The following is a 16,237-nucleotide window of genomic DNA, read 5'->3' on the forward strand; positions in this document are numbered from 1 at the left end:
GTTTGTAGGCTGGGGAGCGCCTCTCAGCCTTCTAACTTAGACCCATCTGATGAGAAGGGGCCATTTATTCTTCACTGTGACCCTTTGATTTTCCCAGTTTTCAGGTGAGGAAACTGAGGCACAGGTGATGAAGTATGCGCAGGGGAGCACATAGAGCCAAGCTGTCCACACGCAGTCATCTGTGTGCTGAGCCCATCCTGCCCTGCTCAGGAGGGTGAGACGATCCTGGGGCAGCTGCAGGAGCTGCCGCATCTTCAGCTGGGTTATGAGCAAGGGGAATGAATGTGGTTGCAGTGTAGGTAAAACCCTGATGCATTTCAGAAGAGTTAAGATGTAATATCATAGATCCCAAGCATTGAATGCAGAATTTGAGTGTATGAGTGTGTGCAGGTATGCACAGTTTATTCTGGGTCCAAAGCTATCCTTAGATTTTCAAAGATATTGATGACGCAAAGTGCTTATGGTGCTCCTGCTTAATTTTAGGATTTTCTCATAATCGGTTTTATGAAAATAGGGCCTAGCTGTTAGGGCAGAGTTTTGTTTTGTTTTTTTAAAGATTTAATTTATTTATTGGAGAAGAGCGAGACAGAGAGAGGACAGGAGCAGGGAGAAGCAGGCTACGTGCTGAGCTGGGAACCCGATGGAACTCAATCCTAGAACCCTGGGATCATGACCCGAGCTGAAGGCAGACATCCAACCATCTGAGCCACCCAGGCGCCCTAGGGCAGAGTTTTGATAGACAGCATTGGAATGGCCGTTCGATGGTGGGTCAGTGTGGGCGGGAAGTGCGCAGGAATGGGGCTGGAATCCTCAGATGTCTGTCTTTGCCAAGCCTCTGGGACCGTGTTGCCAGCCATCAGGTATAGAGCTCTATTTTGATTTAATTATCTGCCTATCTTTACACATGTTAATGAGCCCTTTGGCCTCATGCCATATGAGTGCCCGTTGGTGAAATAAGTAACTGCTTGAAATAAAAAAAATAAAGCCTAAACCTTGAGGCCTCAGGTTTCACCCTGCAGGGAATGTATTTCCAATAAAGGCACACAACACAAGCATTTCCTGTTACAGTTTTTAAAACCTGAATACTTTCTAAATAAGCTCTTCAGTGCTTGAAACCAGAGAGAAATTGTTTCAGCAGTAGCAATTGAAACCAAGAGGGTAGCCAAATTCTGGTCAGGTCTGGCCTTTCAGTTTCATAGGATGTGGTTTAGATCAAATACCTGTTTCAGCTGGAAGATTGATAATGTTGTTACTGCACAGAGAAAGATTTCCAGGAGTCTTGCTTTACAGCTTTTCACATGGTGTCTGAGTGCTGGGAGGAGGTTCCTCCTTAGGAACGTGAAGATGACAGAACGTGTGTACACAACAGAAGAAAGTAGCTGTAAGTGCCCTGTGGCCTGTCTGAAGGAGGCCGAAGGTTGTAAAAATTGCAGTTGGAAAGGTTCTTACTCTCGTTAGTCATATCAGCTTTTAAACGGCATCCTGGTGGTCTGCCCAGTACAATGGAATGTTACAGTGTACTCGAGTTTGGGATTATTGGTCCTGGTGTTCAGCTAAGGAGTGAAATTGTGGCCTAGTAAATTGGTCCTGGATGATGAATCAGAGCCTAGGCATCATTTCTTTGCTCTGTGAGTAGAAGAGATCCGAGTGACTTAGCAATGTGTTAGTAGGGATTCTATCTTTCGTGACTGAAAACCTGACATCCAGTTTATGCAAAAGAGGAATTCATTGACTCCCATAACTGCAGTTCAGGCTTTGGTCTGACTTTAGGTAGTACAGTTGGATTCTGGGTGCAGATAATACCTTCAGAATTCATTTTATCTTTGTCTCTTTTTTTTTTTTTTTTTTAAGATTTTATTTATTTATTTGACAGAGATCACAAGTAGCAGAGAGGCAGGCAGAGAGAGAGAGGAGGAAGCAGGCTCCCTGCCGAGCAGAGAGCCCCACGCGGGGTCCCTGGGATCATGACCCGAGCCGAAGGCAGAGGCTTTAACCCACTAAGCCACCCAGGCGCCCCTTATCTTTGTCTCTTGGCAGTGATTTCATTCTTGGGTTCTACATACATTTGAAGTGAGACCTATATGATAAGAAGGGGCCATTGAATCCTCACAGTGACTCTTCGATAGGCATTACTAGTTTCTTTGGCGGGATGACTATAGCAGCTCTAGCTTCCTTTACTTTTAGTGCTAAGATTTACTCTTGTCTGCTGAGGTCACCTGCGTGTCCCTAACCCAGTCATCAAAGCCAAGGGCATGTGAGACTCAGGTGGGCCTGAGTCACGAAGTCCATTTTGAGCCCCACCCAACTATGTGGCCAGGAGTTCAGGTTCTGCCTGTTCCATGGGCCAGATCCTTCTACCCCTGATGCTAAATCTATGAGGCCTTAAGATGGGTGATGGTAGCGTTGGTGGCTGCTTCTGCTACTACTACTGCTTTTTGATGAGGGTGGGGACAAGTTGATTTTCTTTTGAAAGAATAATTGGGAAATTTAAATATAATTAAAAGGTGTCCTATGACTAATCTTTTTCTCCCCCCCACCCCTTTTATGTAACAACACTGACTTGGAATCCTTGAAGCCAGAATCATTGGCTCTTGTCAACCTTTGTGATGTGACTTACAGTGAAGCCAGTGATCTATTTTTACCTGTTTCTCTTTAGGTGGTTTGGTATTTTCCCTTAAACACAATGTCTTAATGTGCTTTTGGTAAGGATTTTTTGCAAGAAGTTGAATTAGTTGGCAAATATCACAAGATGATGTTGGGAGAAATATAGACTCCTAGTACATTGTACAAGTTGATCTTCTTTGGAATTCAGATTGGATTATATATATATATAGACACACATACAGAATTTTTTTGCCTATTCTTTGATCTGTTGGTTCCACTTAGAGGGTTTTATTCTCAGGTAAGAATTATAAGTGTGCTGAGTTTTAAGTGCGTGCTGTTTTATCAGAGTAATGTTTATAATAGGGAACTACTGGAAGCAAGCTAAATGTCCAACAATAAGAGACTAAATTGACCAGATTCAGTATGGTACCTCCATCCAGTAGAAGATTTATCTGAATATTAAATATGTTTCTTTTTCTTTTCTTTTTTTTTTTTTAAGATTTTATTTATTTATTTGACTGAGGGAGCACAAGCCTGGTGAGTGGCAGGCAGAGTGAGAGGGAGAAGCAGGCTCTCCGCTAAGCAGGGAGCCCAATCCCAGGACCCTGAGATCATGACCTGAGCTGGAGGCAGACTCTTAACTGACTGAGCCACCCAGGTGCCCCAGAATTGCTGCTCTTTAAAAGCATTTTATGAGAGGAAAAGTTTTATATTAAAAAAATGTTCAGTGGAAAAGATTGCAAAATAGATTGTACAGTATGAACCCACTTTTGTTTGAAAGTTCCAAACATATAATGAGGACATGCATGTATTTTACATGTGCAGTCCATATGTGCTCATATAAAAGACTAAGAGGGATATACTGAAATATTAATTGTAAGAGGTGGGATCCTTGGGGCCTTTTTATGCTTCTCTGTGTTTTCTAAACTTTACAGAGTAACTATGTAATACTTTTGAATTTGGCAGCGGGAGAGAAAGACTTAGTGGCCTCACTTCTCTGATCAGTTTACTGATGTGGTTGAAAACAGATATTCTTTTATTATACAGCTCTTTTCTCCCTCTTCCCGTCTACTGTGCATTAGCAGTTAGTTTCCATCATGGGCCTCTAGGAAAAACCTGATAAATGTGGCCTCAATGGATTTGGATTTCTTTTATTTTCTTTCTTTCTTTTTTTTTTTTTCTTAAGAATTAGCAAACATTTAAGAGATTGATTAGTTACCACATGATGAACCTGAGGCCTTCTTAGAGGAAGTATGGCTCTAGAAACCACATCTATACATTTGTGGTAATTCTGGTGCTTCTTTAAGACATTTGGATGCAGTCATTTATCATCTTTGTATTGGGTTCCTTCCTCATCTCTCTACTCCTTTCAGTTTCCTTTCTTGCCTTTCTTTTACTTAGGGGCAAAAAACCAAAGCTTATCTCCAGTTAAAGTATTTTTCAGTCACTTTGTGACTACTGAGTTCTGAATTGCTCAGAAGGAGATTGAAAAGTGAACAGTTGATGTGGTAATTGGGTGTTTGAGGACTAATCCTCTGCAGTCAGGTAAGCCTCTAGGGGGCTGGTACCCGTATGCAAACTGGAAGCCAGCAATCAGTACCTCATCCATGGTTTACCTTCAGCAGGGCCTAAGGCGGCTGTCTCTTAAGAAAGAAGACAAGCAGTAAGCATAAAAGCAGAGATGAAGAATGCAGCAGGCTTGCCCTTTTTATTCTGCTACCACGGAGCACAGATCCAGGACAGCCCTCGGCTCCTAAGCTTCCTAAGGAAGAAAATTGAAAAAGCTCGAGCAGAAACAAAAAGAATAGTCAACCTAGCAGTCCGGTGCCCCTTAACGATGCCTGCTTTGCACATAAGTGGGTAGCCTGACCTGTGTTGGTCCGTAGTGACAGCAAAAAAAAAAAAAAAAGATTCCAAGTGTGGGTCAGTACAATGATACGGCCCTTTTTTGGTTATTTTGAGTCATGTGGGATTAAACATGGCTCATTCCTGGAGCTCAGAGACCAAAAATGCCTCATTATTTGGTATTTGGAAACTATAAAGTACATGCATGTGTTGGCTTGGTTGGATTGGCAAGTAGTATTGTTCTAGCCAGCCCACACTGGCCTCAGCCCTCCAACTGGATGTATACTCTTGCTCTGGTCTGTTTGAAGTGTACAAGGTGAGAAACAGTAAGAACACTTTAAAAAGAGAAGAAAATTACTCTGTGGAAAGCAGGCTGGTCTTAGCCATGTGACCTAAGATTATTCTACAGAAATAAAACCAGTTGGTTTATTTTCTTTAAAAAAAAAAGTTATTCTCAAAAAAAAAAAGTTATCCCCTACCCCACCCCAACTGCCCCTGCATCCCTCTTTTCTTTTCTTTTGCGCTTTTGAGATTTGTTGATGTAGAAAGTCATGTGTTCCTACCCAACCCGAACTGGAACTGCTGCCTGAGCTTGCTGCTGTAGTACATTTTAGGACAAAAAGTCTTTTAAAAGCATGAAAATAGCAGCAGACGGGACTCGTTTGCTTTGGCAGAGGGAACAGACTTTCCCTCCCAAGCAGCTCTGGGTAAGAGACCTAATCTCCAAAGGTGATCTTGTAAGTCCCAAGTTCCAAGTGACAGCAGGGGACTCTACAGTTAGAGTACTCCCTCAGTCTTACCTCTTTGTTACTTCTGTAACTTTACTTTCTAGGAAGTAGTTTACAAACGGCCACCACCCATTCCCTATCTTTTTCTCAGGCCATTCAGCATCTCTAGCTGCCAAGTGGGCTCAGGGGGCTCTTGTGGTCTTGCTTGGAGACTCCCAGCTGGTGTGGTCTCTGTCAGGACGGGACGGACGGCACATTAACCCCTGGCAGCTGGAGAAAAGCCATCTGACGAATTCATGTGCTCATGTTCTCTGACCTTTGGGTGTCTGGCATATATAGTAAGAAATAAAAAACATGCACCCAGCTAGCTCTACAGACAGTTGGAAAGTGGTTTCTTACTGCCTTTCTGCAGAAACACCAATATTTGCCAGTGGTTTTTTGATTGAGTAGACACTAGATGGGAACAAAATGGGCTGGGTGAATGAGATGGGTCCCTTCTCTCCAGGAAGTCTCCAAGTAGATCACAAGTGCCTTGCTGACACTGATGTTTGGTGCCAGTGTTGGCCTCCTGTTTTTTAGCTCCTCATTTCATGAGGTTGTTCCTTGGGTGACAGGCTCCCCATCAGCAGCCAGGGCACATTCCTGAGCAGGCTTCCTGACCTGACTAGCGGCAGCAGCGAGCCAGCTCGCTCTGGTCTGTTTTCCATATGCCAGGGCCTCTTGCTGACCCTGCAGAGATCAAACTAGGATGATTAAGGAGAGGCAGGCCTGCAAAAACCGTGTAATCTTTCACCCCTTGTTCAGACTAGAGTAGCCCCTGCTTTCTCTCTCCTCCTTTTGGACTTCTGGTCTCATTTTCTCTCGGGTCTGATAGGCTTGGGCAAGATGTATGAGAGCCGTCCCCTGAGCAGGCAACGTGCCAGTCCTTAGAAGGCTTGCACATTTAGGACTTTAGCCTTGTTGGATGCAAAAAAGTGAAGGGAGTCTCAGAACATTAAAGTCGGAAGGACTAGACCCCTCACTTTAATGTTGGGGTCACACAGATTCGAGGTTAAGGAGAGGTTAAGTGACTTGTTCAAGGACCCACACTGCATAGAGGCTGGGAGTTGATTCTGTATCTCTGGTACGTTTAAGTGTTCCTGGTGTACCTTTTCATCTTGGGCCATCGTCCTCTCTTGGGAGAAGTGTGTGTCTTTGGGACACGTCATAGCAGAGAATAATAGTGAGGCTAGCGAGGAAGAATGGGGGGGTTAGAATCAAATGGCCTGGATGTGAATCCAGAACTTTTCCTTTGTAGACTGGCTGTGGGACTTCAGGCCAAATTCCTTAACCTCTCTTCAGTTCTCCTCTCTGTAAAAAGTTTACATAATATCTTCCTCATACCGTTGGTTGTAGTGGCTTAAGTGTGACAGTTAAGGTGAATCCCCTCCGTACATAGGTGTAATCTAGAAGATACTGCTCTCACTGAATGTTTTAAATCAGCTTTCCGCAGGACCAACCGGATTGGCCCTTTGACTCTTTTCCTTTCCATTTGGTGTTTCCAGTCATTTAAAGACCAAACAAAGCCACTTCTCTGAAACTTTCCCACAGGGCAGACTTTGGAGTCTGACAGGCTGGTTTTCTCTCCTAGTCAGCCTGCTTCGTAGTTAAGAAAATTTGGTTTCCTCATCTGCAAAAGATCTGACAGGCTAGGTGGTTGTGAGGTTGAAGGCGACGATGCATGGGAAGCAAGCCGCCCCACGTTCCGGACGTATCACTTCCCCTCCGGCAGCCCCTCTACCTTTCTTTCCATGACACCAGTTCACGCTCCTCTCTCCTTTTCCTGTCTCTAGTCACCCTGGGTCCTTGTGTAGCCCTTCGTGGTCCTTCTCTTCCATAACCTGTCTCAGCAGTAGACAGTAAGCCCAGGAGACCCAGGGACTTGTCTGCGTCTCGCTTCATGGAACCGCCCACGAGATAGATCAGCTCCAGATCCTTCTTTGGAGCCAGAGCATCCACAGGGACCACGGCCTCCGGGATTGCCCCAGGCCCGGCCGTGCCAGCTCCAGGCCTGGGGCCAGGCAGACAGCCAAGCCCATCCCCAAGAGTAGCAGCCAGGGCTGGCACAGCACGGTGCGGGGTGCTGTGGGGCTGGGGCTGATGTGCAGAGAGGGAGGGGGACAGAAGCATTTGGAGCTGAGATTGAAGGAGAAAAGCTGGAGGCTGATCCTGATCTAGCATAAACTGAGCAGAGTTACTGGCATCGATCTTTCAGGTAAACCCCAGAACCCTCTAATTGTGCCTAGAAATAGGTTTCCCAGGGTGTGTGTATGTGTGTTTTCTTTATTCTTCTTCCTGCCTTTCCTTTCTCCCTGCCCCTGACTCCATTGAACTCTTTTATGCCCCTTAGCAGAAGCAGGAGAGCAGAGTCCTTGTGAGGACAGGGAGACAAGGAGCTGCCTTGGGGAGTCCTGCATACTGGGGCTGCCCCCCACCCTCCAACCCCCAAAAGCTGCCCTGGCCAATGGAAAGAGCACTGTTCTAGGAGCACAGAGGCTTGAGTCTGTCACCGACTTGGCAGTAACAGCAGCAACTATGATAAAGGTTAACACTTAGTGAGTCCTTTCTGTGGGCAGAGCATCTCAGTGGATTATCTCATTTACGTTATCTTGAGGTCCACCTGCCCTGTTTTAAAGTGAACGCTGACAGTCACATGTTGGTGGCATCACCGATTCTCGTCCAGGTTTGTCTGCTCCAAGAGCTCCTCCTCTTAATTACTCTGCCCCTGTTTTCTCCCTTCCTGGATAGCTCCTTGACCTTGCTGTGCCTCCATTTCTTTTCTGTTGCTTGGAGCATTTGGGTGTAGTGGTTATAATGCACTACTAAATACAGAGTGGTATTCCTTAATCACGGTGCTCTCTTGCTGATAATATTTGGCTTTGGGGCGCCCAGGTGGTGCTGAGGCTGTCCGCTTCAGAGAGGCAGCTGAGATGACCAGCTGGAAAGGCAGTTCCATTAAGGTAGTATAAATGATTTTTAAGCTAGACATTCTCTTTTTCAAATCTACAGAGCTAGGACCAAGTAGAAAAGGGAAAGGAGTTTGGAACTACTAGCTGGAAGCTTGCCCCAGGTTAGGGATGGGGGTAACTACTGGGTTCAAGGTGTCCCTAGAACAAAGCAAATACCCAGCTTGATTTTACTCTGTATCAATCACAAGGAAGTCTTACCCTACGGAGAACTGGAGCCTGCTTGCTTTTGGGCAGTGTGCATTTGAGCAAGGTCAGTGTTGTAGTTCAAGAGCTTGGCTGGTAATAATAATGACCGATGGCTGTCCTCCATGGTTGGTGGGGGCCAGGGGGCACTGTGTGGCAAGTACCCTTTATCTGCATTTCCTGATGGAATTTTTTTTTTTTTTTTTAAAGATTTTGTTTTTTGACAGAGAGACGGTGAGAAAGGGAACACAAGCAGGGGGAGTGGGAGAGGGAGAACAGGCTTCCCATGAAGCAGGGAGCCCGACGTGGGTCTTGATCCCAGGACCCGAGCTGAAGGCAGATGCTTAAGGACTGGGCCACCTAGGTGCCCCTACTGATGGAATCCTTTCAACAGCTCTGTGAGGCAGATAGCATTTTGTGGGTTGAGCCGATACAGGTTTTGATTAGGGTCAGACATAATCACTGGCAGAGTTGAGCTTTGATTTCCGAATAGCAGCTTTTAACCATGCCGATGGACCGAAACAGCACTGCTTGAGGGCATCTTTGGCGAGGCTGAGTCCAAGGGCATCATGACTGCCTGAATCTCGGTGGCAGGGCTCTCTGGGAGAGGGCAGTGGGTAGGACGCCCTCCCTGAACAGCGGGCATGAACAGTGTGTTCTCTTTCCAGTGGCTGGTGGTAAAACTTGCTCTTCTGGGATCGCTGTGGTGACTTCAGAGCTCAGGACCCATGTGTTGGTGGGCTTTCCCTCGGTTCTCTGATGGGAGCTGGACTCGGCAGTCTGGCCTAGTGCTAAAGGTGTGTTTCTCAAGACAGACATTGTGTGATGTTGGATGAGTTACTTTGTGCCTCAGTTTCCCTGTCTTTAAATGGGGTTGTGGTGAGGATATATGAGTTTTAAGTCCATAAAATGCTTATTAGCATAGTGCCAGACATATCAAGTATTCAATAATTGATAACTCCCATTATTAGCTGTTAGCCATCAGCTATCAAGCCCAGGGGGACTTTCAGCTTTAAAACACTAGAAGTGCTGTCAGCTTGGGACACTGGGCTTGTGTGAGACTGAGCCTGGGGAAGGCGCTGGGGGCACAGCTGTTTTCCTGGGGAAAGAGATAGGCACAAAAGGGAGGCCATTGAATAATCAGGGGGCTGTAGTCACCACCAGATCTGAAAATATTTTCTTCTGGCTTGAGATCATCACTTGCCTCAAACACTCACCCAGCGTGGGGGCCTTTCACAGATAGGGACCAGAATGGAAGAAAGAGATCTGACCTCCTGGTACTTGCTGATTGATCATCTGTTCAAATTGATTTTCCCCTCCTTTTTCTCATCTGCTGGGCATGTTAAAAGCCTTCAGGTTCTGCTGTGTCAGGTCATCAGAGATGCTTTTATGTGGAGGGCTGTTTGGGTAAATGGGATTAGGGCCTCTTTGGGAGGCCCATCTGTTCTGTCCCTACCTGAAGGCCTTGGCGCCAGGATTTGAAGGAAGCTGGTACAATGAAGCATCTGTCCTGTGGGGGTGGAGGTAAGTGGCCTGGGGTAGGTGGGTCAGACAGAGGCGGGGAAATCCTCTTACCCTGCCAGGTACCTGGGCCTCCCTCCCCAGCAGGAGCTGAGCAGCAAACCCTGGTGAGTCAGCGTGCCTGGGAATTAGAATTGCCAGTCTGCGAGCATGTGGGGTTTGTGTAAGTTTGGGCCTTTTGTTTCTTTTAGCACTGTAGTCTTTAGAAACACAAATCTGGAAACCAGACCTTCCACATGGTATAGTCCTTTTTGTTTTGAGATACTTCAGCTCGAACAGTTGCTTTCCTTGTATGCTGGTCTTCCCAGAATTAACCCCTTGCCTTTTAAATTTTAATAGGTTGTGCTTAAGGTTTATTCCCTATACTGTTAAAGCATAAAAAGACAAGAAAACATACTTGGGTCTGTCTTTCCACACCAAAAAAACCCTTTCAGGTTTTAGTGTGTGTTTCTTTTTGTGTTTTTTTTTGTTTTGTTTTAAAGTCTAAATGGATTGCAGGTCTTTAGAGGGCATGTATGGGCATGTCTCTCTGTCGTTCAGTCTCTTTGAGGGTGAAGACTAGGACACGCCCTGATAACCGTGAGTCTCCGATAAGTTATAAGAATGATTTTGGTCGTCATTTTAAACTGCTACACTCAGAATTTACCCGTAGGATTCCTTTTGAAGATAACCCCAAATTTATCCAGGCACCATTTGGAGGAAATGAAAGCTCTTTAGGTAAAGTTGAAAGGTCCATCCTCTATAAGAAGCGTCCTCGGCCCCACTGCCTGTCTCTTAAAGGCTTTGAACTTGGATCATGAAGGGCCATGAATGCTGCTTCTTAGAGCTGGAGAGGCATGGGACTGACCTTGATTTTGGTCCCCGTTACCTACTGTACTTCTGGCTCCTGTTCTAAAGTTCATTAACATTGTGAGTTTGGTGGCTGCAGCTATTATGGCTACAGGTAGGCTTTTCCTACTAAGTTGTAGCTGGATCTTCTCGTGGAGTGGTTGAAGTTACAAAGAGTCCTGGGGCGCCTGGGTGGCTCAGTGGGTTAAGCGTCTGCCTTCGGCTCAGGTCATGATCCCAAGGTCCTGGGAATGGAGCTCCGCATCGTGCTCTCTGCTCAGCAGGGAGCCTGCTTCCCCCTCTCTGCCTGCCTCTCTGCTTACTTGTGATCTCTGTCAGATAAATAAATAAAATCTTAAAAAAAAAAAAAAAGAGTCCTGAGAAGACAGAGTTAGCAGAGAAATCACCTCACCCCTGGCCAGGAAATCTCTAGCAATTCTTTTAAAAACACTTTTAAATAGCATAAGTAATAAATAAACCACCATGATGAGTTTGTAATATATCCGTGCAGATTTCTCTTTTTTTTATCTAGCAATTATTCTACCATTTAGAGACATTTGGATAAATCAGCCCCTCTTTTAAGGTGGAGACACTCCCTTGGAGGACTGAGCTTGCAGGCCTTGTAGGACCTTGCTGTTTAGTGTGGCCTTGGCTTGTACTCTTCATGCAGCCTCCCAGAGGACGTGGTAGGGGGAGAACAAGAAACTGGAGGACCGGGAACTGTGGCTGGTGTTTGGCTCCTGTGAGTGGGCAGAGGAAGGGTGGAGAAAGGGCATTTCACCCACCGTGTGGGAGAGTCCCAGAAAGGAATCTGAAGAGATCAGAGACAAATTTTAGTTAGCTGTTTGGCTAGGACACTGCAGTCCTGACTCTACAAATCCTTCACCTCATCTTTGAGCCATTGTGAAACCATATAGTTGTCTTAAATGTGGCTCCCTTTTCTCCCTACTCATCCTACTTAAAAAGAACATCTGAGGATTTTGACATGAGAGACTAGAAGATGAACTTTTTATTTACACCTTCTGGCTTAACCCAGGACCAAATAGCTTTCTTATGGCAAGTTGGCAAGACAGATTTCCTCTGGAATATTTCTGGCAAAACTGTAGTCTTCCTTGATGCATTCTGCACATGAATCAACCTCTTTGTAACCTATGTTACCTTAAGAATTTTAGGAATTTTCTTATTGGTTCTCCATATGTGTCCTAGCCCTGCATTTCCAATGTGAAGGTATGGAGCTTACAGGGGGATGGGGGGATGGCGATGAACTCCGGGTATCTCCCCTGGTTCAGGGTTGGCTCACGGAAATAGAATGGTGCCTCAGGCTGCAGTCCCCGCAGGGGAAGTGAATGGAGTTTGCGAATGCCCGTCTCCCTGTCCAGTGGTAACTGCTTTGTCATTTTTTTCTAGGTTGGCTGGCTCCTCTGGCTGATGGCATGTTGAGACACATGGGCCAGTGGCAGCGAGGGCATCTGATCCAGAGGGGGCCACTCTAGGGGCCAGGCCATCAGCACCATGGGCCAGTGTGTCACCAAGTGCAAGAATCCCTCATCAACCCTGGGCAGCAAGAACGGAGACCGTGACCCTGGCAGCAAGTCACACAGCAGGCGGAGCGCAGGCCACCGCGAGGAACAGCCACCAGCCTGTGGCAAGCCAGGTGGGGATATCCTTGTCAATGGGACCAAGAAGGCAGAGGCTGCCACCGAGCCCTGCCAGTTGCCAATGTCCTCTGGAGATGCTGGGAGGGAGCCCAAGTCCAATGCCGAGGAGTCTTCCCTGCAGAGGCTGGAAGAATTGTTCAGGCGCTATAAGGACGAGCGGGAGGATGCAATTTTGGAGGAAGGCATGGAGCGCTTTTGCAATGACTTATGTGTTGACCCCACGGAATTTCGAGTGCTGCTCTTGGCTTGGAAGTTCCAGGCCGCTACCATGTGCAAATTCACCAGGTTAGTCACAAAAACTTCATGTCACCAGGTGAGCCGAGGAGGACAAGTGCACTTTTGGGCAGTGGGGCCCAGCTGGGGGAGAACTGGGTTGGCTTCTTAGGCTTTGGGGTAAGTCGTTCTTTTTTTGACCCGTTTCTCTAAAGCTGGTGCAGCCCCAGAAGAACAGGCAAGGACCATCTTTGCCTGAGGTTAAGGAGTAACCCATGTGATGCCCTGGGGCCACACGCTGCTGCCCAGCCGCACTGCCCTTTTGGGACCTTTAATCTTTCTTCCACCCTTTTGCTTGTTCATTCTCTCACTCCCTCACCCACTGGATATTTATTGTACGCCCCTTGTGTGCCAGGCACTGTGAATGCCGGGCTGGGGAGCACCTTTGGGGAGCCGCTTCCCATCAGTGCACCGAGCCCCTTGCCCCTTCTGGCTCTGCACGCATGGCCCTCGGCCGGTGTCTGTGTCAGCAAGGACATTTGGCCTCGATGAGCACAGTCGTTGTGCACATCGCTGTGGTCACGTGTCCCTGTAGAAGTGGTTTGTGGGGGGGGGGAGTGGCAAGGTCACCCCAACGTATGATTTGCAGAGCACTGGGTTATAAATAAGAATTGACTTTGAGCCCCGCCCCCCAAGGTAGGTTGCCCGGCAGACTTCGGATGCCTTCTGTTTTCAGCTGAAACAGTAGTCTCTGAGGTGATCATCAGTGAGAGACCAGGTTGTAACCTGAACGTGTTATGTAGATGTTAAAAATACATCTGCAGTTTTCGTTTTTTAATAACAGAACTTTGATCTCTGGAGCAGAGTTAGGCAGGTTTATCCAGAATCTTTAGCTCCAGAGATCTCTCTTGGCAATCACCAAAAATATTCCAAAAACAAACAACCATAGAGAATCAAAAGGGAAGCAGGAAGACTCCCCGTCTAGGAGGGGAGTCTGCAGCTTAATCACTGCTGCAGAGTGGGAGATGGGGCATCGGGCAGCGGACTGGAGTTTCGCTTTGAAAGGCTGAAGAAGTGAATGAACCAAATGCCTTCGCTGCTTACCATGTGCCAGACACTGTTGGAAGCAGTTGACACCTATTTTTAGTCCTCACCAAAACCCTATGAAGTAAGGTGGTATTCTCACCGTTGGACAGATGAAGAAATAGGACTCATTAGTGGAGGAGTTGGAATTCAAAGCCAGGTCGTCCAGCCTCAAAGCCATGCTCTTACTTTGCTATATTGCTTCTCAGCAGATGATATTGTTTATAAATATTAATTGTGCCCCCTCCTTCCTGTTGCAGGAAGGAGTTTTTTGATGGCTGCAAAGCAATAAGTGCAGACAGCATTGATGGGATCTGTGCACGGTTCCCTAGCCTCTTAACGGAAGCCAAACAAGAGGATAAATTTAAGGATCTCTACCGGTTTACATTTCAGTTTGGTCTGGACTCTGAAGAAGGGCAGCGGTCACTGCATCGGGAAATAGCCATTGCCCTGTGGAAACTAGTCTTTACCCAGAACAATCCTCCAGTATTGGACCAGTGGCTAAACTTCCTAACTGAGAATCCCTCGGGGATCAAGGGCATCTCCCGGGACACCTGGAACATGTTCCTTAACTTCACTCAGGTGATTGGTCCTGACCTCAGCAACTACAGTGAAGACGAGGCCTGGCCAAGTCTCTTCGATACCTTTGTGGAGTGGGAAATGGAGCGAAGGAAAAGAGAAGGGGAAGGGAGAGGTGCACTCAGCTCAGGGCCCGAGGGCTTGTGTCCCGGGGAGCAGACTTAGTGGCTCTGTCCCAGGAGCAGCAGCAGCAGCAAGGATCTGCCTGCTGCCCTGCAGCCAACCGAGGAATTGGACCTTTCTGGAAATTACTGAAGATCCAGATATTTTCTACTTTACACCTTTCTCTGCCTTGTATCTGAAAGGGCTCTAAAATGCTGTATCATGTTTTAGGCACTTTCTTCACTTTTTGGTTATTTTGGTTATTTCTTTTAGGGGGGTTCCCCAAAATATTTGAACCTGGCTACATGTTGTGTATTTTTTTTTTTTTTTTGAAGCCTTCAGATAGAATAAGCCTGCCATTTCTTGCACAAATTAGATTTCTTTGTGGGGGAGGGAATAGAGCAGGGAGGGGGGAATGGGACCGTTAGGTTGAATTAACATTACAAGATGATACAGTGCCAGATCTCAGTTTTGCATATTCTGTTTTTCAGGGCAGGTCTGTACTGTGTGTAGTGCTGTTTACATGGTTGAATTTAGGTTGTAAGAATTATTTTAAAAGATTTACACAGAATTGAATAGCAGTGTTAACTGTTAACCATACTGCATTAATTCCCAGGCGATTTAAAGCTCTTGGAGAGCCAAGGCCAGCCAAGAGCATTTGTAGTCTGGTGACAACCCCCTTTTTAAGCTAATTTATCCGAAACCCTTATTTTCTTCACTTCTTGCTCATTCCTTCTTTGACCTATTGCATTTCATGTTGAGTTTATCCATCAACATGCTGCACCTGTCAGTCAAGTGAGCAGTTTTTTTTTTTTTTTTTTTTTTTTTTTTTAAGAACACAACATAGTACTGAGAACCACTTAAGCATTGAATGCAGAGAAAGCAGTGCTACCTCAGTTTTGCTGGAAGTAGACTTTGATAGTTTTCTTTTTTCGATGAATTTTCTGTATTTTCATGTTGTAAGTGAAAATACATTTTTTTTTTTTTTTTTTTTTTTTTTTTTTCATTTGCCTTGGAGCCAAAGTTTCTGTTCCTGGTGGTCGGAAAACTGTGCCTGCCGGCCAACTGACTTGAAGGAAAACTGTGGTATGGAGCTCTGCTTGAATATTTTTAATTTATTTTTTTTTAAAGTTTTTTTGAGTATCATCAGCTTACTTGTCTGGCAAGTGCAGATGCCTGGGGCTGGCCTGAACTCTGCCAAACAAATATAGAAGTGTATTTAATAGTTAAACGTGTGCCCTTTCCCTTCTTGCTGCACCCATGTTGTCACTTAACCCCCAGGAGTTATTTATTATCTTCTTTGTTAATGTCAGGCTCATTTGGGGTAATGTGATGACTGTTTAGGTTTACATGACCCTTCTCTCCTTCCCCTACCCCCAAATATGTATATATACATATATAAGATATGTATATATTTTACCTATATAAAATATATATATACACATATATGTATCTATATTCCTTTGTTTCTTTGCCTGCTAAAACTGGCCATAAAAGAGGGAGCTGCCTTCAATATATAAAGCATAAGAAGAGTGCCAGGGAGCGTCCTAAATGGAGGTTTTTGAATCTGAATTTGGACCATCCTCACTAAAGAGAGGATGAATTTTCTCAGCCTTTTCCTCATAAGAGGGAGGCCCAGTTGCCCAGACTCCTCCATGTGCTTGCTCCATAAGGCCAGCTTTGGCCAAACTGCCACACAGGAGCTGACTCTGGTCCTACCTGGTTTCAGTAAAGGGTCCTCTTGTTATTTTTCCATTAAAAAAACATGTCCTCAAAAAACTGTACTGGAAGGGTGGGTGGCAGGAACTTGTACAGTTCAGCTCCCAACACTTGGGAACAGATTGAAAAGGGAATCTTTTAAATAAAAACTTATAAAATATTTATA

The 16,237-nt window shown here is 45.8% G+C and overlaps 1 protein-coding gene across 3 annotated transcripts in view; it reads left to right on the top strand.

Moving 5' to 3' along the window:
• The window catches only part of DCUN1D3 (defective in cullin neddylation 1 domain containing 3), a 36,952-nt gene extending 20,715 nt beyond the window's left edge, over positions 1-16,237 (top strand). For all 3 annotated transcript variants that reach the window (XM_032843992.1, XM_032843991.1, XM_032843990.1), the window contains exons 2-3: positions 12,125-12,660; positions 13,932-16,237. In XM_032843992.1, coding sequence (XP_032699883.1) covers positions 12,230-12,660; positions 13,932-14,415 — 915 coding nt within the window. In that variant the 5' untranslated portion in view covers positions 12,125-12,229 and the 3' untranslated portion in view covers positions 14,416-16,237. The remainder of the gene's footprint in view (positions 1-12,124; positions 12,661-13,931) is intronic.

Source organism: Lontra canadensis, unplaced genomic scaffold (genome assembly GCF_010015895.1).
Source record: "Lontra canadensis isolate GAN:19392208 unplaced genomic scaffold, GSC_riverotter_1.0 scaffold146, whole genome shotgun sequence".
NCBI classification, from domain to species: Eukaryota; Metazoa; Chordata; class Mammalia; order Carnivora; family Mustelidae; genus Lontra; species Lontra canadensis.